Here is a 24,338-nt window from a genome sequence, read left to right on the forward strand (position 1 = left end):
GCTGTAGAAGAGAAGAGGAAGAGGTGGAGGTGGGACAACACATATTTGTCATCAAAGATTATTGCAATGTCTGAGACTTCAGAGAATATGTGATGAATCAGTGTGTACTAGTAGGCACAAAAAAGTGCTTCACCGCTTCTATTTATTCTCCATTGGTTTATTCCCACACAGACTGAGTATCTCAAGCATCTGCCAAAATAAAAGATTCCTATGACAAATGAAACTTGAGTTGATGGCCATTACAGAGCGGTAATAAATATTTGAGAGGTACTAAAATAACAACAACAACCAAAAAAACAAACAAACAAACAAACAAACAAAAAAAACTTCATGATTTATTACTTCGTAAGCATGAAGAAAATGAAGAATATTTTATCGCTGACTAATAATAATTTTCAATATCAACCAGTTTTAGACTCTTTCGTGTGTGAAAATTATGAAAACTGTCCAGAGTGATCTGGGCAGAAACCAAAATGCCCCACATGTTAGTATCAGACTGGGCAACAACAAAACACCCATATCACCCCAAAGCCTGTTCTATGAATATCGAAAACTTCTATTTCCTTTTGTAACAGCAGTCCAACCCGAGCTGGTGCTCCTACGCTTTAGCAGTTTAATGCTGAACACACACCGGAGTGAGGCTGGTGCTCTGCATGCTGCCTCAGCATCCATCACTCCATCAATTTCAAACCAGTTCATTCGACAGCGTTTCATAAGTCGATATTTGGACACCTTGTAACAGCTGAAAAGAGAATGTGATCTTTTTTGCGCGTATGTTGATTTCAGCTGAATTTGTTGACTTAATGTTGATTTGACTGTAATGCAAAGTCTCCTCTTTCAGTCAGTGATGAGTGTGTTCACTTAGAAACAATATCAAATTTAATTTTAATCTGTTATTGGGGAAAATACCATTTTAGGGCACAACAACAGCTGCTTAATTTCTTTTTATAGACAGTACTTACTTTCTAGCAGCTGAAAGAGAAACCTCAGTTCTGCAGCTGACAGCTTATACATGGTGCTTTACACTGAGAGGAAATTTTGTTAAATAGCTTTTGGTGCGATGTGCACAGGACACTGGTGCCCGAGGTCAGTCTGAGCGGATATATAGCTACAATAAAACCCAGTCAGTCAGTTACAACAGCATTGTGGTTGATGAAAAAAAAAAAAAAAAGCCACTTGAATTTCATTGTGATGGAAACTTAAAAAGACCGCACACATTCACACAATTCCACGTACACACAATCACACGTATACAATTGCACACCCTGCTGACACCTCAGTGTGGCCACATTCTCACCTCAAACCTTTCCATTCACTGACTGCCAGGCCAGTGTTTCCACCAGCGGATGTTTTTTAAGGCCAGCGTTTCTTTGAAAAGAACACAGAGGGCCACAGCCGGGCGGGAGAGTCTTAGTTTCGCTATTTTACATTGCATCTGCATTAGGATACCTGTGGAGTTACTTTCTGAAGGCTTACAAGCGGCCCCGCTTTACTCTTTGTTCTACGCCAGTTTGACTTAAGATGACTGATCTGTCTTTACAGCTCAAGGTCGAAAATTCTGCTCTGTTTTGCATCTTTACAGGTCAGAGTCCACCTGTAAAATAAGCACATCCTCATTAAGCCATTAAAAAGTCTACATAATATACTTTTTGTGCTGTAACAATGCAGGTTCCTCTCTCCTTATGTTGCAGCAATATAGTTCATCTATACACACACAAACACTCCAACAGGAAGAGTGTGGGTGTTTGGGAGCAGCTGCATGGAGAAGCATCAGACTCTGCTTCCTCCTGGTGCAGCCAGCACCATCTCTCCTCCCTTCTCATTTTCTCTCCCTCTATCTGCTCATTTCCTCTACATCTATTTCTTCTCTTCCTTTAATTTCTCTCTCCCCCACTTACACAGACAGATACATCCAGTCATAAATAGACAACGAGACCAACCATGGCCACCATCTTGTGTTGTGCTTATCAGAAAAATGCGCACAAGATTCAATCTGTGCCACTGCACGAATTCGCTGGCTGTGGCACAAAAATGCAATTTGTTCATGTTGCACACACCGCGTGCCCTTTTTCTGTCATCTTTCCTCAGAATGGTGACACATCAACACAGCTCAATCTGAAAGCCCAAATGTTGCACAACGCTTTCCTATGTTCAGTTCTAATTGAGGTCTTCACGGTGGTGTTTAAACTTGACTACAGTCTCACACCTGTGAAGTGAGGCTCAGATGGACAGAACTGATAAAGACAGAAGATGAACATGAGAGAGAGTGACTGAATGATGCTTTGGAAATTCAACAGTTACATCAGTGCCTCAGCTGTAAAATGTCAAACTTTGATTGTTGCACAATTATCTTTGTGGTGGTTTGATTATAAAAACGACATGATAAACAGGATGCAGGGTTAGGCAGTTAATATGTGTAAATGGCTCATGTAGCTGAGGAAGAGTCGTCCTCTAGTGCAGGTGCAACTGCCTTAGCATCTTTGTGTTTCACTTTCCATTCCAGTTTTCTATTCTTGCCTCCTAATATTAGTGCTGAGTGTTATTCCAGCCAGTATTCCTGTCTTCGTCTTTCCTTAAACCCCTTTTCTGTCAGCAGCACACCCCCGGCAAGTGGTTACTGTGCTGAACACACTAGGCAGTTATTTCTGTGTTTCCTGTGTGTCATGTGGTGGTAGCTTGAACTAGCTACCATGGCTGACAACTCACAGGCTCCCAGGTGCAGAGTGTCACAGTGTGGGCCGTCAGCCAGAAAGCCAGTGGGCCAGTTAGCGAGCCAACTAGGCCCTGCAGCACGTGCTGCCCTCCATCCCCCCACCCTGAACCCACTGTTATTCCCGGGAGAAAGGAAAAACAGGTTTGCGACACTGCCTCTAAGTGAAAGAACACACACCTGTGTAACGTGTGTGAATGCCTTTTTTCTTTTTTCTGGTTTTTAATTCCGGTATTGCTGCACCATGTGGATAAAATGTGATAAAAAGTTTTAATCTGGCATCAACATGCATTTTCTGGCTATGTGCTTATCTGCCGTATTCAGGGGTCAGGCTGCAATGACGTTGAAGACCTTGAGTGAAACCAGCATGCTGCTGCATCGGCCCTTTTGCCCCAGCTGACTCACCCCCAAGCCGCAGATGCACCGACCCAGACAAGGCTGCACTTCTCTGGGCAGCACAGAGAGACTGCTGTGCTCCGGTTCCTGGAGCCCTGATGCTCTGATTGAGACCCTGCGCCCATGCAGGAACCAGAGGGAGGGGAAGGGAAACCTAGGAACGGCATGCAAACACATCTGGCATCTGCAGAAACCCTGCACCGCCTCCTGAAATCATCATGAAGGAAATGCTCAGATGATATAGACAAACACAAACTGTTTTCCCTCTGTTATCACATATGCAGAGCATTTATCTCACACACATCTAATTGTGTGCCTACAACCTCTACAATTCAGAAAAGTTATTCTGTGCGGAGGAGCAGGATAAGAAGACAACAATTATCCAACTGGTAGAATAACACACCAATATACCACTCTACTGTTCTATTTATATAGCTCAACAAACAATGCCATGTTGGTGTCCCGCAGAAAAATGAATTTGCTGATCTAGAGAGGAATAAAACAAGGCTACCTTTAGCGATATATACATACAAGGTGTGACATATCTATTATATATATATATGGTAGGATCTATTGAAGCTGCCATGGGGAAGATAAATAAAACACTGAAAGGAGGACACAATAGAGAGCGTACCACAGTGCAAGAAATTTGTGTGGGTGCACATCTCTGCAAGGTGTGTTTTTGGTGTGTTTGTTGCTCGTGCGTGGGCGCTGCCTTTTGCATTAGGCGGCAGTACAGGACGAAGTCAGAGGTAGTGGTTGGGACGTGTGTGTGTGTGTGTGTGTGTGTGTGTGTGTGTGTGTGTGTGTGTGTAAGAGTGTAGAGTACTTCTGATAAACAACCAACACCTCTTTGTTTCAGCCCACTCTTCCACAGCACCATGTGGACGCACAAAGCTGGTCTTTTCTTCAAATAACCAGGCAATGCTGTTTCTTTAGGAGCTTGGAGAATTGGACACTGAGGACAGGAAAAGAAGAATAAAACCCGCTTGTAAGAGTATAACAGAATAAGATATCAAAGGGATGAACATGGTATTGTTTATGTGCCTGAGAGCTGGCTCCTCTCTTCAGGGTGACTGAACATAGGCCAGTGAGAGGCATAGCAGCGAGCTGAAGCGGTATGCTCTTTGTGGCCAGCTGTGGGGCCACTAAAGGCCCATCTGCAAACAATAGGCTCTGTCTGGAGGGCACACACAGCCTGGTTCGTGTCCTGCCCTGCCTCACTGTGTTTGTGTATGGATGCGTATATGAGAGTACCATGTGTTTCCATGCCCCATTTTAATCTATTACAAAGGAATACAAGGAAAACATACACTCCTGCTCCTGCATTAAACTTGGTAATTTTCCACAGCTGATCTCTTCCAACATCACACAATCAACACATAACCCTTGTTTTTGATAATACTGTGCCTGTAATATGGCAAAAATATCATGGCATGCATCACTGAGGCGAACGAAGCTGAAGGCAGGCATCATTGCAGAAGGCAAATTAAAAAAAAAAAACCAAACCCAAAAAACTAAATATATGTCTTTGTGCAATTAAAGCTTTTACACCACCGCCTTTTCAAAACTGAGGAAATGAAGATCACTTTATTAAAAGGTTATCTCCTCTCCGAAACGACAAAGCACAACAGCATGCAAAAATATAGGCTAGCGCTAGCTGGCCCAACCACATACCACTCTGCGCGGTTCGATCAAGCAAGCCACAGCTTCACATGCCCCGGCACACACAAACACGCAAACACACACGCACACACACACACACACGGCTGCTGCATGCAGACACATGCAAAAATATCTGTCCCAATACTAAAATAGGCCCTGAGAGGTTGCACCTGCACCTGTGCCCTGGTCCACACCTACACACAGGTGTCAGGATGTGACACATACACACAGAGAAAAAGAGATAGAAGAGAGGGAGGGGAAAGACGAGAGCGGGGTGAATCACACTAGTGCGGTCGACCAAAAAGCTTTTTCTAGATATCATCTCTGTATTTTGGAATGTAACCATGAGTGTGATTTTCATTTTTAAATAGACTGTCAGGTTGATGTGTCAGTTATGAACGGCACAGCATACAATGCGGAAAAGTAATTGCTGCATGATTCATAATTACATGATGTGAAATTTAACTTTTATTCATAATTACGGGTTTGGGGGAAGTTGAATGAGCGTTTAAACAAAATGTGTATCATATTGCATACATGAGTGCTTCAAGTGTCTCATTCTGTGATCTATAATGAATATCAGAGTGAGTCATACCCACTTTTCCCCTGTTCTCAAACTGGGCAGAAACATGTACAAGGCACAGAAACCATAATCTGAAGAAAATTTGTTTTATCAGTGATACTGTGGCCATGTAAGGAAATGTTCTCAGTCTGATTCAGCTGAAATAACTTCATGCTCATCAGTCATTTACAGTATAATAAGAAGACCATATTAGATGATACCACATTGGTATGAAGCTGGTGTTCTGCCTTGTACAAGCTAAAATCTCTTTATTATATTACAATCTACATTTAACAAATCCTAATGAATCTAACTCTGACAGCAAAGTCTGAGCTCCGTCACAGTGTTTGGAAGAAAGACTGCCAGCTTTGAAAAACATTGAGGTTGGTAGATTTCCATCCAATCAATCAACAGTGGAAGACAAGGATTTTACACGGCTCCTTGGCTACAATATGTCACATTACACAAATTCTGTTTGAGCTTCTAAATTTTCTTTTGAGAAAGGTCGCCACCGTATGGCAGCTAACTGTACTTGCAGACACTGATACCACTGCTCCACAACCTTAAAGCGTCATTCTCATATTTTTTTCACTTATTTTGTTAGCATTGCTTTTATACATTTTAAATGACTCTGTTTACATAGTAAGGGTAGTCTGAATAGCTTTTTTGTTTGAACACAAAATAACAACTGCCTTACTGTTCACCTCTATGTATTCTGTGTAACTGAGACACAGCAAGGACTTATCGAAGCTTTGAATAGAACATTTTCTTGGTGATAATTTCATGACATGGTCTTGTGTACTCTACATACATATGTATGTATATATTTCAAAAGATAAGCATAAATTTGAACTGTGCATTCAACTTTTTGAAAACAAAAGATTGACCAAGAAAATGACAATATGTGTGTCCATAATGGCAGAGGAGGATGAGGATTTCATCCTCCTCTTTCATTCTTACAGTTCGTCCTTACTGGCTCCAATGGGACATGAGACACCGGTGCCTTTGAGCCCACAGTAGCCTTTCGGTACCTTTTTCAGATACTGCTGGTGATAGTCCTCAGCGTAGTAAAACTGCTGCCCCTCCAGGATTTCTGTTGTGATGGGGCCATAGCCTTTTCTATCCAACTCCTATGGGTAAAGAAACACACATAAATACAAAAAATAATTAGAAGAAAGAATGGAGATTTTTGGTTATGTTGCCGAAACAGAAGGCATTTTAAATTTCCACAGATAAATATAAAAATTGTACATTAATTCCTCTATAGTTGATCAGAAGGACCCTTGTGTCTATAAACGCAATTAAAACTTATCAATGAATTTTTTTGTGCTTCTTTACAGCATCCTGTGGCAATGAAGATGGGGGCTACATTGCCTTCTATCTTCAAGGTTAGAATCACTTACACATATCTGTGAGAAAAATATTCCTGGTGTTCAGTATCCTGTTTCGATCACTGAAGTCATGACATAAAATCAGCTTGACTTTTTCTGATTGGTGTAACTTCCCCAGAATGAGCGCGACTCTTAAACGCTTGTTTTATTCTGTAGCGTATTGGATGTGAACTTTCAATACCTCTTACTAATACAGTAAAGAGTTTCTGCTCCTCAACTAGAAAGCAGGGTGATTGAGTGACAGAAGAAAAGAACATCTTTTTATCTTTGTAGTGCAGCTTGCTACTGTGGCTCTCTCTCTGGGACAAAGCATCAAAGAGTATCCGCTCTCTTTCAGAACTCTTTAAGACATTTTCACACTTACATTTTACTAAACACCTTGAGAGAAGGCTTCAAACGCACTAAAAAAAGCCAGTTCGCTCTCACAGAGGCACGCGCGCGAGCAAGCAAACACACACACACACACACACACAAAAAACACCTCTGACAGATAAATCAAAGGTGTGCCTGCTGTGCTGAGTGGGTTTCTCATCTAATAATACAAGTGCTCGGTCCTCTCTAGATCAGTGCTCCTGAGAGCTGACAAAACAACAAGTTCTGGTTGCGCCGGCACTGTCTGTGGGCAACAAGTATCTTACGTGGAGCGTGCTACACCTGAAAACAGTGTCCAGGATGGAAGAGCTTTTGCTTCGTGGAGGCGTCAGCTGGCATCGTTCAGCTGGCACCGCGCTACAGAGTATATATATTTAATCCACACTCAACCTGTACTTATCAGCTTCTGTTTACATCCTACTTTGCTGTATGAGACTGTCATGGATATCATTCGAGTCTTTAAGAACAGGGACTCATTCTTCTTAAACCTTGGTCAGCTTAAATTACTTTATTCCATGCTGACAAATTTGCAAGGTGAAATATTGTGTTAAAAAGTCTTGATAAAGCTGATTCATGCTGTGTTTTCCACTTTTCCACTGTTGAACTGAATTTGATTCAGATATTTACAGAAATATGGTGATCACTCATTTTAAATTTGGGATATGATGAACATAGAATCTTGTGGGCTGGTACACATTCTTGGATGTAGGTGTAACCATGAAGTTGCATTAATCAAGCTTTTACCATAACAAAAATGTCACATTACTGTATGTGTAATGTAAAATGTGTTGTTTGTAGTGACAACTCTGCAATAGTTCCACGGCGGGGGAAAGTTAGGGATTAGCTGGTAAAAATGGGGGAGCATTTCATAGCTAAAAAGCTAAAGATTGTTTCAGGATTTTAGAATAGTGTGACTATTAGACTTAAATCTGCCAGTTGGGCAAATATATTAGCCCAAATCATCCAACTGTTTGCTGGATTAGCTGGTACGCTGACACGTTAACAAGTTGATACATGGGTGAGACGATATGAGGTTCACTGTGAGTTTTACTGCCACCAGGTGGGCAAAAATGTGGCATAGATGACTGACAACAAGCACAAAAGTCACTTACTGAAGAACAGACTCTCAAAAAAACTTCTGATTTGTCTTAAAACATTTTGCATTGAGCCTACAAGTGTAAATCTAAGAGCATAAATAAATAACTTTTTACAGTGTTGAGAGAACAAAATTAAATGTAGTGAGTCCTCTATTTATTAATCGAAAGTGAAACATTGATCAGTATTGCACTGTTTATATTATTAGTGCACCATCTTGGATTGAATCCAGAGAAATTCCCGGAGAAAGTTCTGAGCAGCTACTCTTTGTGTCCTCAACCCTTACAAGGACCAAATGTTTAAATAGATTTCTCATTTTGTTGCGTCTGACTATGCAAGCAGTTCTCCATATTTCAGATGGTTGATAAGGGGCGATCTCATGCTGAAATACACAGAGCCAGGCAAAATACAAGGCAGAGATGAGGTATGGCCCGTGTCATATTATCAGATGGGCTGAATAACTGGAAGTATGGAATTCAATAGTTTTGATCAGGACAGACAGCTTGGAGATGGCTCTTCTTTTAACTTGGTCTTAAGGAGTTCATTTAATATCGAGATGATTTCTCTTAAAATGTAAAATGCTGCTAATTCCTAAGGAGTAATGTCAATGAAAGGCAGCAGGGTAGTGTGTAGTTTTGTCCACATGGAGGCAGTGTGGTACTGGCTGTATATGTGTGTGTGTGTGTGTGTGTGTGTGTGTGTGTGTGTGTGTGTGTGTGTGTGTTTGTGAGAGGTGATGCAGTGGAGTCAGTAAATCAAAGCTCCGCGCCCCACAGAGAGGCTGAGGCAGCAGCTGACCTCCAAGTCCTCAGTGGCTGCAGCTACAATGTGAGGGCTCTAATCTCCCTGCAGGATGAAACCAATGTCCACAGACCAAACTGCAGCACCACGCAGCCCTCAACCAAGAGCACTGGCATCATAAGCATGGACATATTTACCTTTCAAATGCAAAGGGCGTGCAGTCAGAAGAACCCATTTCACCCTGCCTTTATCCAACAGCACTGAAACCAGCCCGACACAAGCGTGGAGCTTTGTACATCATGGCCTAATTAATCAGTCATCATCACCAAACCAGTGTAGTAGCAAACCCTCCGGGGCAGAGGATGCTACATGTGAGGAGAACACCAAGTCCAAGAAAAGGTCTGCTCTTCCGAGCAAGCATACACCCCCGCACCACTCCCTCGCTCTCCATCCAGCCCTCTACAGCAGTCACAACACGGCGGCCATTTTAGATCTATAAATCAGAATGCATGGCGTCACGCCACTGTGTATAACCTTATGTGGCTTTGCTTTCTCTCGCTCTCTCTCTCTCTCTCTCACTGCAGCAGCAGCAGCAAAGGAATGGAGGGAAGAATGTGGAGGGTAAAAAATGGCAAAGATGGAGGAGAGAAAATTCCAGAGAGGAAGAGCAAACTAGATGTTCATGATGATAATGTTCAAATGATGGTTGCAAAAGGGGGAGAAAAATTTGTACACGCCATAGACATGTGTGAGGGAGGACTGGAACAAAGGGAAATGCAAAGAACAGTTCAATATGTGTGCATTTGTACACGCATAACTGAATTTGTAGGGTCACATAAAGCAACCTTACAGGGATTCACCTCCTAATTAGAGACAAAAGGATGGTCCTCACAGGGTAAAGCGCCGGAGTTTAAAGTTAAGCTTCGGTCTTTGGTTCGTGTTATGGTTACGGTTACATTTAGGCATGTCTGTTAAAACTCGGGGAGTGAATTTAAGTCAATACAATGTCCTCTTACGGTACAAAAGCATGTTTGTGTGTGTGTCCAGGGCTCAGTCAGCCCAGTCAGCCCTTCCTTTTTTCACGCCTGTCGGAAAGACTCCCCTGTCAAAGACATGGCTGAACGGGTGCATCTCTCTCCTTCTCTTCCTTTCTGACTCTTGCCATTCCCCTCCATTGCTGATGCTCTCTCTACCCCCCATGTGAGCACAGACCTTCGCTTCGTGCTACCAAGTCCTCCCTGCTATCCAGCCAAGCGAGAGAGCCCCTTTCGCCATCACCATCACCAGAGAGACAGCCCCAGGACACAAATAGGACGTGACACCCTGAGAGAGGGTGGAGGTGGTGGAGGAAGACGAGGAGGAGGAGGAAAATGTACTCTCTCCTCTCTTCCTTACCCCACTCTCTTGTTTCTATCTGTCATTTTCCTTCAGAAGGCCTACGGCTGCAGAGCGGTAGGGAAGAGTCGTGCATCCTCATAGAGTTTGTGACACCCGATAACTCACGGCGAAGACATTTGAAGAAAAATATGACCTCAATTTGGTGATTTATGTAATCACCCCTCAGTCCCCTCCATTGCATGGTTCACCAGTTTACCATTTCTGCTCACCTCTATTGTTTTTGACTTTCCTAATTTCAAATTAAAAATCAAATTTGCTTCAATAGAAGGATCATAATTTAGTACAGGATTGGAAAAGCATGGTGGTTAACAAAGGATGTACAGTAATTCAGCAGCAGCGGAACAAGCACTGGGATCTCTTATTAAGTTAAATAATAATAAAATAATAATAAAAATAATAATAATTCAATAAAACGTTCGTGCTGATGTACCACCACAACTTTCCAGATTAAATTCTGGCTGAGGACCTTTAGCAAATGTCATCACTTCTCCACCCTCTCTGTGTGCTTCCTGTTTATACTGCAATACTCAGCAAAAAGGTTAAACTCAATTATCCTACTTTCAAATTGTTTTTCTAAATTTAAATACAAAAGTGACAAAAGATACAAACAGATCACCTATGAGATGTACAGAAACGAGGCTAAAATAGCAGAAAATAAAAAGACGTATGTTCAAGTGCTTCAAAATCTGTCTCAAATAAAGCACTTAGGCACCCTCCAAGCACTGTGATTCCAAATTTTAAGACAAAAGAAAACAGACGGTTTGTGCATTAACATGGATACTCTATTTCAAGCAGCACACCTGAATGCTGGCGCACAAAAAGCCCTTCAACATCTTAAAAATGTAAATACACCGAGTACCGCAGTCAGGAAAAAGCTGCTCTGTGGTACAACGCTGGTAATAGATCAACTGTGGCTCTGCCTGAAAACACATGAAATGACCTGACATGATACTTATTGACTAGTCTGCTGCACCACGGTTGCCCCCAATGACCTCAGAGAGCAAGGGAGAGAAAGGGAGAGAGAGAGAGAGAGAGAGAGGGAGGGAAAGAGTGGGATTGATGGAGAGAGGACCATCGGGGAGAAAAGACGTGGAGATGGTGCAGAGTCATGCAGAAAGATGAAAACCAAAGAGTCTGAAAGAGAGAAAAAGACACTGAAGTAGGACAACATGATGCTTCGTGGTCCTCTGAGGTTCTGTAATATGGTATACATGTGAAACAGTCCAATACATCACCGCAACTGTGTTTGTGAGAAAGGATGTCTATTCCCTCTGTGTGTCTGTCTATGCACAGAGGATAAAGAGTTTTTTTTTTTTTTTTTTTTTTTTTGCTGCCCTGCTCTGTTCATCTCTCTTTCTCTCTCAGTGCAGGTCAGTCATCCATTTTAGCTGGGCTCTAATCTTCAGCGAGCACGCCTACATTTTGTGAGTGAGGAAGCCAACACTCCTACATTTTGAGAGGGAGAGAGGATGTACGCATTTCAGTCTCGAAGCGAGGCGGTGCACGATCCTACATTTTTTATTTTATTTTTTTTCAGGGCAGACAACAAGTAGCTCAACATCTGAAGAGCAAAAACGCAAAACATCAGCACAACATTTTTCTTAAAACCAATTGCATTTTTACATCTCAGCTGCGACAAACTCCAGATCTCACTGGAGGATGTGCGGCTACCTTCGGGCGATTGGAAAAAGTTGTGTGAAAATCAAACCACAAACAATATTCTATTATTCCCTTTTATCTAAGCTGATACTGTTTTAGAACTATGTAAGCAAGATGTCCTGTTAATATTGAAGTTCAGCAAATGGCAAAACTATTGGAAGGTTTCTATGTGAATTCAAGACAGACTATAAAATGCGCGAGCTGGGAAAAATAGGGAGAAGGGTAATTCTGACTTTTGAATACTTTCCAAAATGAGAGACATGAGCTTATGCGACTTGAAGCCCGATTATGAAACCTGCTGATGCTGTGGCACCTTTTAACAACCCCCAGGCTTCTCCTCAAGACTTCTAGCCCCAAATAACACCCCCGTTCTTTTTTTTTTTTTTTCCAAGCATCATTCGAACCCCCTGTGCTCTCCCCTCCATCCCCCTTTCAAGCTCATTAAGTTAGGATGCCTTATCAGAGGGCACACTCACCCCTCCAAGGCTCTACACATACATGTGCGCACACACAATATTCAAGCTGGCTTGATAAAACCTATTGTTCATACATGCAGACACACACACACACACACACACACTCCTCTCTTTCTCACACAAACACACACAGTCATATGGAACCTCTGTTCTCCCATTTTTCTCTCCAAATCCTAACTCGTCTCTGACCCACCCCACCCAACCCCGCACTCCTCTCCTAATCAACTCTTCCCATCCCTCCTCTCTCACCCTCCTCTCAGCCCCTCCAAGCTCTGGGGAGACACATTTTAGTGGAAAGGGAGGGATAGAGGGAAAAAGAGAAGGGGAACGAGAGAGTGTGAGAGACCGGGGGAGACAGAGGGAGAGAAAGAGATGCACTCCTCCTCTCTGCTCTGCTGCCACAGCGGCTTGGCTACAGAAGCCTTTGATGTTCTGCAAATTTCAAATTTCATTATAGAGAACCCCCTTCTCTTCTGCCCTCTCCCTCGCCTCCCCCTCTCTGCTCTAGCGCTTAAACAAGCTTTTCTGCCTCACCCACCCCACAACCCCCACCCCTGACTCCACCTCCCCCACCCCTCCACTTCCAATGCTGAAGTTAAGAAACTGAAAGCCCTGCAGAAGAGACTCTTGGTATGGGTTAATTATTCATTGGGTTGTGCGTGTATGTGCCAAATGTATGTCTGTATGTGTGTGTGTGTGTGTCTGTGTGTGAGTCATGGGCTGGCAGTGGGGTGGAATCTGGATTTTTGTGATGCCTGTCTTATCTCTGGTCGTCTTAGATCGCCTCCACCCACTCCTTCTTGTCATTCTACCGAACATGAACGTACTTCTCCGAATAGAGCGCGAGAGCTTTTTCGGATAAAACACACGCACACATGCAAGTAACCTCGCAGACAAACGCACACTGCGAGCCCTTCCTCTGTAGAGATGCCATTTTCCAGCCAGGGGTTTTTGAGACTCAGCGTCAATGCGGCAAAGGCAGCCATTTCAGGGCAGGAAGCTGCCATTTTGGTTCAGAGCGTGTCAACTGCTTTGAGAAGATATGTGTCCCCGTGGCCCCTCAGATGAAACTGGGGTGCCACTGAAGTGGTTGGCAGATCAGTGGTGTCAGCAGTGTTGGTGGGGAGAGACAAGGGGGAAACAGTTTTAGTGTTCTTTCTCTTCTAGATGTTTATAAATCTGTGCAATGTGTGAGTATCTGCTGCCTCTTTGTGCTGTAATATTAACTTGATGAACCCAAGGCTTCTTTCCTTGCTGGGTTTTCACTAAGTTTATTTGCAGGCTCGTGGCAGAATGACTTCATTTCATATACTGTTATTTTCAGAACAGGTTGGGCAACTCAGAAATGGTACTGATTTGGTTGTGGGTGGTAAACGTGTGTTTGAATACACTTTCCCCTCCACCAAATTTCTTGAAAATAAAACACACAACTTTTATTAAACGTCTCAAAGATCGTACTCGAAGCAAATACTTCTCTATAAACATCAGTGTTTGGAGAGTAAAAGAATTACAATAATGGGATAGTGTCAGCATTATTAAATTAAAAAACTACTTTAGTGTAAAAGAAGTCCATTGATTTTGTTACTATTACAATTTTTCTTTTGAAAAATCAATTTTACCTCCAGGTTCCTTAAATTGTTCCAGTGATCCTCATCAGGAGGAGTTTCAATATTATTAAAAGATTATATTATTATATCATAAAAGCCATAATATCAGCACATGTTAACATTGGGGTTGGGTAATTTGGTCAACTAATGTTTCCTCAGTCAAGAAACATCTTTTCAGCTCAACTTTTCACACAATATGGAAGAGAGACCGTAAAAGTGCTCAGAGAAAAGGATGTATTTTTGAGGTGAGATTGTTCTGTCACCTGCAGTAAAAGTGATTGGTATGATTTGTTTTTCTGCTACATATATTTTGTGCCAGCAGATCCCATCATGCTTTGCTGTGGATGCATACTCTTTCTTCTCTTACTTCCCCAAATGCCAGTTGTGGTTTTGTCTCTCTCAACACTGTGAGAGCGTACAATTTCAAACTGGTTTGGGAATTGGGGGGTTCCTATCAATTGATGGCCAAAGGATGGGTGGGGATGTGTGTGTGTGTGTGTGTGTGTGTGTGTGTGTGTGTGTGTGTGTGTGTGTGTGTGTGTGTGTGTGTGTGTGTGACCCTAACACGTCAGTCATGGTCCTCTGATCTGATCTTTCTCTCTCTCTTCCCACTTTTCCTCCCCCTTGGCCTGTCCCCACCTTCCCGGTCCCAGCTGCCACTCTTCGCTCACCTCTGACCCCAGCCCAAGGCCAAGGTTGGGAGGTTGTTGTCATGGCAATGTGACAGCCCTGTGGCCTGTGACTGCTGACCCCCAGTGTCCTAAGTAACCATGACCACCGTAATTTTCGCCCCTTTGCCCCCTGCCTGCCTATCCATGAATACCATTTTGAGAGAAAGGACACAAGCAAATGGAGCTGAAGGAGGGATCAACGGATAGATGGACAGAGGAACAGACATATGGAAGAAGAGGACAAAAGGAGGACGCGTGTGCCATTGAAAGGGAGAGATTTAGAAATGAGTTTTGATGACCTATCGACCCCTTTCCTCTCATTCAGTTTAAGAAAGGGGTGTCTCAGATTAGATATAGCTGGGGATCAACTGAACAGGGGTGACTTTGCTTGACTAAACACCAAACAACGGCACCAGGTCACCACTCCAGGGGCCTTAAACTGTCACTCAAATAGCACCTCCACGCTACATCTTAACCCAACTTAACGGCCAAAAGTTGTTGGAAATGATGAGGAAACGTTTTTGGTTTTTTTTGGGATCCTGATAAATCTCCCTTTGTTGCTAAAAGTGATTCAAATACGCAAACGTATTTGTGAATTTATGTGTGAAAGTGAATTTATGACTTTACTTTCTTATTTACTTTAACAATGGGCACTTTTATGCTATGCCTTTACATTAACGGCCAAACTACAAAAAATGTGAATCTCTGTTTACACTTTTTCAACACATGCTCTGCCACCCCTGCCTTACTTCACACATGGTTTGGCTATACGAAACTCCATGCTTGAGTAAATTCCATAATGAAACCTTGTGGTGTGTGTGTGTGTGTGTGTGTCTTGTACCTGCTGGAAGGCCCTTTTGCTCTTTATTGCAATGTCCTGCTGAGCGGAGCTGAATGTGTAGATGGCTGAGCGATACTGAGTGCCGTGGTCATTCTGCTGCCTCATACCTGCGTTAGCATACACACAACAGCAAATTAAGACACTCTGGAAATAAACTCAGATGCTCAGTCACAGCAGAGACAATGTTATTTGCTTGAAAAGGATTTTCACAATTATGTCATCACCTTGCATGTTGAATAAAAGAAGCTAAATGAATTCAAAGTTCACAGCAGATTTGGGCTTTCATTAAGGAGGCCTGTGGTGTGTAGGTGTATGCTCTCATGTAGGTGGGTGCATTCTCCTTTTTTGTCATCTATGTGGCACTGTCAAAATTTTCATCAGCTTTACATCAGTGTGTTTGGCAGAGTCCCAGGCCTAGAGTACCTTGATTAGCAGGCCAAACAGCCACCATCACTTCTATGCTTTTCAGATGCTACAACCCAGAGCACCTCTGGCATCCATTGACATCCCTACAGCAGCTTTCTCTCTGTATTCATCTCTCCAGATCTCTCCCACTCAGCCTTTGTTTCATGTTGCAACCGAAGAGCGTAGTTTCTTTTCTTGTTCCGTCTAGCTAAATCCTTGTGTTACCCAATCTTTGGCCTTCTGGTTGGAGCTGAGCTGAGTGGCATGTTTGTGTTCTTCTTTAAAGCTTTTACAGCTTTGTCTTTCAGCCTGCTGTGACACTGACGGCAACTTAGCGTATCTGAATCACAAAAACTCATTCCTGCCATTGAGGTTGGTCAGTCACTTCCAGTCAAAATGAAGGAGCGAAGATAACATGAGTATAAGAGCTGATTCAGCTTCTGTTGGTGGACTTTGATGTGTTCAACTCTTCCCTGTCTTTTCAAATATTTTTATAATTTGTTCTCTTGGCCACTTAAGGGCAGCAATACAAGCTGCGAACACAAGAACATGCTGTATTATCTCCTTATAAAGCTGATATCCTGAACATGTTGGCACACAGTTGTGCTTGCATCTACAGTCCAACATTCCCCGTTCTTTTAGCTCTGCTTTGCTCTCCCCCAGCTCCGCCAGGGATATATTTCTGGCCTCTCAGCTGCTAATCATTTTGCTTGGCAGGTTGATTCACAGCAGATTGATGGAGAAATGAGGGTGATGACAGTGGTGACAGTGGTAAGGCACTGGGAAAACCGAAGCAATGGGCTGAAAAAGCACATTGAAATTTAATCTTTTTAAAAAATGTGATTTGGGTGGTCTGTTTGAGAGATCAAAGTGTGTATTGTACATCAGTTGAGGGAAATGTGTCAGGTCTATCTACTGGAAGTGGAGCTATGATCGTTTCATAAATCCACTGTTTCCTTTCCCTTTCATTTATTTAAGAGATGAAGTTGCCATTTACAGCTTTAAACAACAACACATTGAAGTCAATATCTCATGTGTATGGCAGAAAGTGAATTTTACTGAATGTGCAATCACAGAGATCTGCCAATCTTGTTCTCTGTATATTAAATGTTACCTTACATCATTAGGTGTCACAACCTATCTGTGACACAGTCTGTTCACATACGAGGGATACAAGCATTCATCTGGTCTTCATTGAAATCAGAGCAGACAGGCAGGCGTCGCCTGCTCTCCGACACACACTGAATAAACTCTCTATAACTAATGTTGCTGCCTCAGACAATTTGCTTCATTTAAAATGTGTTCAACCATGTTAAATACTTGTGTTGAGATTCTTTAAAAAGTGGTGGTGTGGTGATTATGCTGTTGAAGAAAATTAGTGCATTTAATCAAGCTTTGTCCAGTGTAGAGTTCATCCCCTTTAATTCTGCGGAACATAGTTTATATCTAAAATGTTCTATAAGAGCCTAGTTAATTTATGTTACCTTCAGGTGACTCCTGTGCTCTCAACACACACACACACACCGTTGTCACACTTACTAGGGCTCTCTTCAAAATGTCCTGCTTATAATACCAAGAACATTAACTTTGGACATAAATATTATTTACATGTTAGTGCATCTACTAACTGATGCAAAAGCCTACAGAAGTAATTTTCTTGAGTATTCTACCACCTCCCATCTATTGCCTCTCTCGTTTTTCGCCCTCCTCTTCACATCGCTCATCCTTTCCATCTCTGCAGTGCTTAATGTCGGCCATCTTGCCCCCAGCACTGTTGTTCAGGGACAATGTTAATGGTGGCCCCGCCATTAAAGGCCACCAAGCCGCTCTGCCATTGGCTGTCAGCCTGAGCCTTTACTCTGATTGGATGGCCCAGCATGGGGTCTTGAAGCTGTGCTGTTCCCTCTGACCTTCTGACCTTTCAGACTGGCCCTGTGGCTCTGACCAACCACACACACCTGAGACACATGCACGCACAAACGTACACGTGGAAGATTATATTGCTTCAAAATATGCATTATAATTATATGAAGATTGAAGTGGTCATTTATCATCAAACTAATAGTTTGACTGTTCATTAAAGCCATTTTCTAGCAGAGCAAGATTTAATGTCCCAAAATTACAGAGATAAATAAAAATAAAATTTTTTCACCTCAAAGAAATGCTTGAAGCTTGAAGAAAATTAGAGATAAGCCACGAGACAGAAACCCATGAGTGGTAATAGCTACTTCTAGGACAAAGACAATTAAGATTCATCTCATCTTCATAGCTTCCTCCACCATCAGAAGAGGAGTTACTTCCTAATGAAAATATTAACACCAGCCAAAACATCAGCCTATCTTTTGATTATACGAACTCCAAATCCATCCCCATAAGCATTCAGTCCTCAAAGAGCTACAACAGCAACAAATACCACCCCAAAAAACTCTGGTTCTCTCCTCCTGCCTCCATCTCTCTCTCGCTCGCTCCATTTTTAACAGCCCCCTTCGTTATTTTCTCCATCCATCAAAGGCGGCAGTAATTATTAATGAGAGCCTCCCTGTTCTTTCTGCATTATGCATGAGAGCCTTGCCTCTGAAAGCAGAGGGTAATGGGGGGGTGGACAGAAGGGGAGGGGCTATGGGTCACACACATGCACACACGCATACACACACTGCCTCTCAGGGTCACTGACCTACACCCACAGGAGCCAAAAATATTTATTAACCCCCCCCCCACAAAAAAAAAAAAAAGATTAGCAAATTACCCCCTTCCACCCAAATGCGAGGGTGGTAGGGTGTCTCTGAGGGAGTAAGAATTCTGTCAAACATTCATCCACAAACCAACAAACACAAACTGAGATGCGTACACTTTTTTGGGCTTGTTGTGTTTAAACCCGCTGAGATTTCTTCCAACTCTGTAAAATCTCTTCCAGTGTTTACACTCGCTCCACTCAGTTTGTCCTTGCTGGCTGTTGGGGATAAAAGTCTGCTATTTCTCCCACATCCATATTCACGCTCCCTCCTTCTTTCTGCAATTTGTTCTGCTCAGCTTTCTTCTCTGGCTCTTTTGCGTACCCCCCCACTGAATCCCTATCCAACATCCATTGCTTCTTCCTCCATCTAACCACATGTGCATATATGCTTGTGTGCTACAATGCTGGTGAAAGAAAGAGTGGGCACGCGCCGTGTTTAACAAGATGTGTGATTTTCAGTTGTTCAAAAAGAGAAAAAAAAAAAAAAGACGACCGAACAGAAAGAAGGTAATCAGATTAAATGGGACGTTGGCTGCTACGAAAAACTGGAAAAGAAATGAGGGAGAGAAGGAGGAAGAACGAGGGCACTGTACCGATGCGTGTCACAACTTTAACGTGTCCTTTTATTCCCGCTCCTTTCAGGAATCTTCGGCCTAATGCAGGCTTATTCTCCCCTGGTGCCCTCTACTCAACAATCCTTCATCTGTTAACCTCTGTAAGGACGAAGATTAGCCTAACCTCGACGTCTCTTTATGTGCTGTGGGCCCATCCCTTCCTCCTCTTTCAGCGCCCTCCCTATCCTCTGTGTTTCATAATGTAAAACAAGATTGCAAATGAGAGAGGGAAAAAATTAATCGGAGAGATGAAAGAATTCACATTTCAACAGTCAAGCTATTGTCGATGTCAACGATAATTAAGAAAAGTTTCTGCATAATTGGAGATTCTTGGCATTCTTTTGAGTTTGGAGGAAAAACATTTGAAGTAAATTCAAATTATTACATTTGGGAGAGCGTACCAATTAGACTATGGAGTAAGCACTAATGAACAATCTCTTGAAGCTTCTTTTTCCTTACTATTTACCTCTTTATTCTTTCCCACTACCTCTAACTCATTCAGTGCAATTCTAACTTTACCCACTGAAGGCATAACCCTTGTTTTTAACCTGTGCTGAAACATCAGCAAGGATTATTTTGCTGTGGAAGTCTGACCAGCTATCGTCATTCCTACTATTCTGCCACAAAGTGCACAATGAATTTTTTTTTTTTCTTTAAAAAGTATAATGCCTGATAACAGCAGTCTTCCCTCTGTGTGTGTGTGTGTGTGCGTGATAGTAGTCGGAGTTGTGCTGTGCCCCGCGGCCCTGTTATGACTATGTGCGTGCCAGCAGAGCCCTCTCCTCCTCTCCTCTCTCAGCAGCTATTTTTGCCCTGTTCTTATGTAAGCTGCTCCTGATGGGCTGGAGACAGAGGCAGAGAACGGAGTTGGGATGGTGAAAGCATCCCCCAGCGGATACACACATACACTAGCCTGCACGTGCAAACACATGCGCCCACATACACGCGCACACATACAGTGGGTGTATATATAGATTTTTTTATATATGTGACATATGGAAACAAACAAAGCAAAACTGAAATTGATGCTCTGCTGGCTGTCAGATAGTGGCACTACACATGTAGAGGGAACCATAAACCAACAGTGGCACTGCAGTGGTAATCTACATGAAGTGCATGTATGCCTAAGAGTTACACATGCACTTCATGTAGATTACCACTGCAGTAACTATTGTCATCTCTTTTAAGAATCTGTTTTACTCCTGCCGCTAGCTTTAATTCCCTGTTCTCTGCTGGAGCCGTGCTCTCTAACATGATCAATTCATGGTTTGGGCATGCTGTCAGAGCTCTGTGACTCTGGCCCCTGTTCCATTTATTTTTGGCTGGATCTAAATCTAAGCAGACCATGTCCTACCATTGCATCCAAATCGGCCCGTATGAGAGAGTATGTTGAATTCCAAATATATCACATTTGTTGAAGATGATTTTTTTTTTTATTTTATTTTATATATTGTTAAGATATGCAATTTCTCAAATATTGCAAACAGATGTTGAATATTTTGAATGGAGGTATTTATTTTCTATCACATATAACTTAACACATAAAATTTCAATGTAAATGTTCATATTTATATTTACTTTATTTTGAAATAATTATAATTTGTAATATACTGAAATATCCCACGAACGTTGATGCAGTTTAATAACAATAACATTATTATAACTCCTTCTGTTTATAATTTCCTCTTTAAAATGAAGACCAGACTGAGTTTTTCTTTGCTGCAGGCTATATAAGTGTAAGAAAATATTGATTTTCCAATGCTGCTGCACATCTTATTTTGGAGCAAAGGTCTGACTTCATTTGACATCAACACAATTTGCCAACACTCAAATGCCAATTTTCATAACTTGAAATTAAGATAATGACGATGTTTTAGCTCTGTGTTGATGTGTGTTGCATTAGCTGATGTTTTATCAGTTATTATAATAAACAACACTGATGAGGAGGATTTCTGTGTCTAATCAACACCTGAAGCTCTGGCTGAGACATATTTTTTAACTAATAATATTTGATTTGCAAGTCACTCTCTTGCTTATCAGTGACTCTGTATACTTATGCGTTTTTTTTCCCCATTCTAATTCACTGTTTTATGCGAGTTTACTTTCACATGTAACATAACACATAAGAAAATGATAGAATATTTGGGGAAAAAAAGAAGACAGTTATAAGAAGAAGTTATAAAGCTTCAGCGTAATCAAATGGACACACACATCTCCACCCCCCACACTGTGCACACACACGTGCCACAATCTCCATAAATTAGGGCTGTCAGCGTGTGTGAGGGTGTAATAAATGACACCTGGTAATGAGCACGCCATTCTCAACCAACCAGGGGAGACGGAGTGAGGTTTGGTTAGAAGCGTGGGGGTGGCAGAGGTGAAGGGGTCAGGGGTCAAGGTCAGCTCCTGTGGGGTTTGACTTTAGGTGGCAGGGACAGCCCTAAATTAAGGGATGTGGCGACACAAGGGGAGATGCGGGGCTACCCCAACAGGGAATTGGCGTGTGTCGCAGCCAGCTGGGGTGAAGGCATTATATGAATGGAATATTCATGTTCATTTCAATTGTCAGAAAGTAACTGTCGCCATCATGACTTAGCAGATTGCTGACAGCTGAATATATGTCTACATACAGCTGAGTATTTGTGATCTGACCCTTTCCATGGTAAGTGTGACATGTGATTCTTCCCTGTGATGTGCCATTTTCATGTGGCATAAGATATTTGTGTAATTTAAAATTGGGTATAAGTCGTTTTGGTTTTTAAAACTTGAATGAATAAAAATGGCCATGAGCACTGATTTTCAAAACGCATTTAACTGTTAAGTATTGTTTTAAAGGTTAGCACACACATTTGTGGAGATGTTATCAAATTAGGACAGCAGAGTTGGCCATCTTAGCCATGCATTGGTGTTTTTGTGTATACCCGCGAATGCCTGAGATGCCTGTTCACTGACGCAGCATCAGCAGCCCACACCATAAATACTGCATGGCCTCAAAAAAATAGAGAGGATGGAGGGAACACGGGATATAGGGAGGGAAAAGGAGAGGAAAAGAGATGAGGAGGAAACAAAGAGGAAGGGAAAAGCCTTGCTTGTTAAGATGAAGAGCGGCAGAGGGGGGAAGGAGGGGAAGGGAGGAAAAGATTTTTTTTTTTTAGGTTGGGGTGGGGGGTGACTAAGAGATAAAAGAGGAGTGAGTTGATGTGAGTGTATTTATGTGATGAGCGGATGGCCTCAGGGAACGGTCGACTCTGAGCTGCTGAGCGGATGTGCTGATGGGCTCTGGGGCCGCTGGCTCACTCATTTGGTCCCCTGCTCCACTCACTGAAAAAGGAGGGCAGGTTGGGGGAGGGAAGGGGAAGGTTTACAGGTGAGACAGGTGAGGTGGGGACAGCGGTTGAGAGGACGACAAGAGGAAGGCGGAAATTGGTGAATAATATTTGGAAATTTGAATGGGAGAGAGAACTGAAGAACAGAGGGGAAAGGAAACAAGAAATCAGTGAAAAATGAGAGAAGAGGAAGGGAAGTGACCTTATACATGAATAAGTCATGGAGGGGAAAAAAAAACACTAAAAGCAGGAGAGTACTCTGGAGGAAGTAGGTAAGAGATAAGGGGTGAGCTAGCAGGGTAAAAACGTGGCTAGTGAAGATGCTTCTATCCTCCAGTGGCAGGTAAGGGGACATAGCTAAACGGAGTGAAATGCGGCCTTCTGTGAGGAAGTATTCACTGGACAAACTACCATTGGTGCAGCTGTGCGCACCCTCTGCATGTACAGTGTGTGCATGTGTGTGTAAGTTGCGCCTTTTCGCATGCATGCACAAACAGAGAAAAAGCCGTCTATGAGTGGGCATAATGAGCACTTGTGCATAATGTGAAATGAACAGTATGCTTCTGTATGAAGATGCATGCACAATTGAGCCGCAATGTGTGAAAGAACTGCACCGTGCGTTTGCATCCCGACGGTGATCATTCTAAACACATCAAATCCTCTTTTCAACTGTTGTGATGAAACAGAGCCGCAGCTACCCTCTGACATGTGGGTGTCACGTTGAAGGCGGAGAGTTTGCCCGAGCTCAGGTGTTCCCACAAACTTGCGTGAGGAGATTCTGCTACTGAAGAGTTGTCATTATGCAGACATAAGAAACTTGTAATATGGGAGCGTATTGAATGGGGGGTCTTTATGCAACATTCCAGCAGATTGAGACTAGTGTTGCTGAATATGGAAAGAGGGCATACAGCAAAGGCTGCTGGGAGTTTCTGATTGGCTGTTAATGTTGCTATCCAGGCTGGGATTGGTGGAGCTGGCGCAGCCCGACATCACGTTGTCGGGACTAAACCCTTTTGAACTGAGGCAAAGCAGTGAGGCACGGATCTCAAAACACACACACGCGCACACTTGTGCAGATGCACACCTACACATACACATTAAGTATTGCATGCCACTGAATATGTATCTTTACATGATAATTCTACAGACGCTGCAACAGAGCGTGCAGATAAAAAGCCTGATGGCTCAGTGTTGACGTGTCAGGACAAAACGTAATTTGTAACGTTCCCGGGTTCGTCTGATTATCTGTAATGAATCTGTGCAGTTAAAAAGGGAATAAGAGCAAACTTCCTTAACTTCTTCATTCTCTTTTAAGCCCGGCTCTAAGGTGGACAGAATAAATTGGAGGTTAAGCATGCGTGAAGGCACAGCCAGCGGGCCTCTTTCCACCTCTCCACACCACATTTGTCAAATCAGTGGAATTTCTGCTACACATGAACCCAGAATCAAAGAAGAGAGAAGCAGCAGGCAGTAACACTCCCAGAAAAAGATGTACATTTCAGTTTGCGGTTTAAAGTAAGTCACCTGGTCTTAACTGTGCCAAAAAAAACAAGCTAGCGGAGTGCGTAGACAATAAGCTGCATGCTATTAATAAAACATGAGATGAGACAAGGCAGTGAGTCAGGGGAAATGCATGACTACACTTTTGGCCTCCCTGCCATTGCCCCGTGGTGTG

The 24,338-nt window shown here is 42.7% G+C and overlaps 1 protein-coding gene across 1 annotated transcript in view; it reads right to left on the minus strand.

Moving 5' to 3' along the window:
- Positions 1-5,481: 5,481 nt before the first annotated feature.
- The window catches only part of msrab (methionine sulfoxide reductase Ab), a 30,464-nt gene continuing 11,607 nt past the window's right edge, over positions 5,482-24,338 (minus strand). Inside the window, exons 5-6 of the mRNA XM_029494025.1 lie at positions 15,585-15,691; positions 5,482-6,463 (exon numbers count right to left, since the gene is read on the minus strand). Of these exons, the coding sequence (XP_029349885.1) occupies positions 6,290-6,463; positions 15,585-15,691 (281 nt within the window). The 3' untranslated portion in view covers positions 5,482-6,289. The remainder of the gene's footprint in view (positions 6,464-15,584; positions 15,692-24,338) is intronic.

The sequence above is a fragment of the Echeneis naucrates genome, chromosome 22, assembly GCF_900963305.1.
Source record: "Echeneis naucrates chromosome 22, fEcheNa1.1, whole genome shotgun sequence".
NCBI classification, from domain to species: Eukaryota; Metazoa; Chordata; class Actinopteri; order Carangiformes; family Echeneidae; genus Echeneis; species Echeneis naucrates.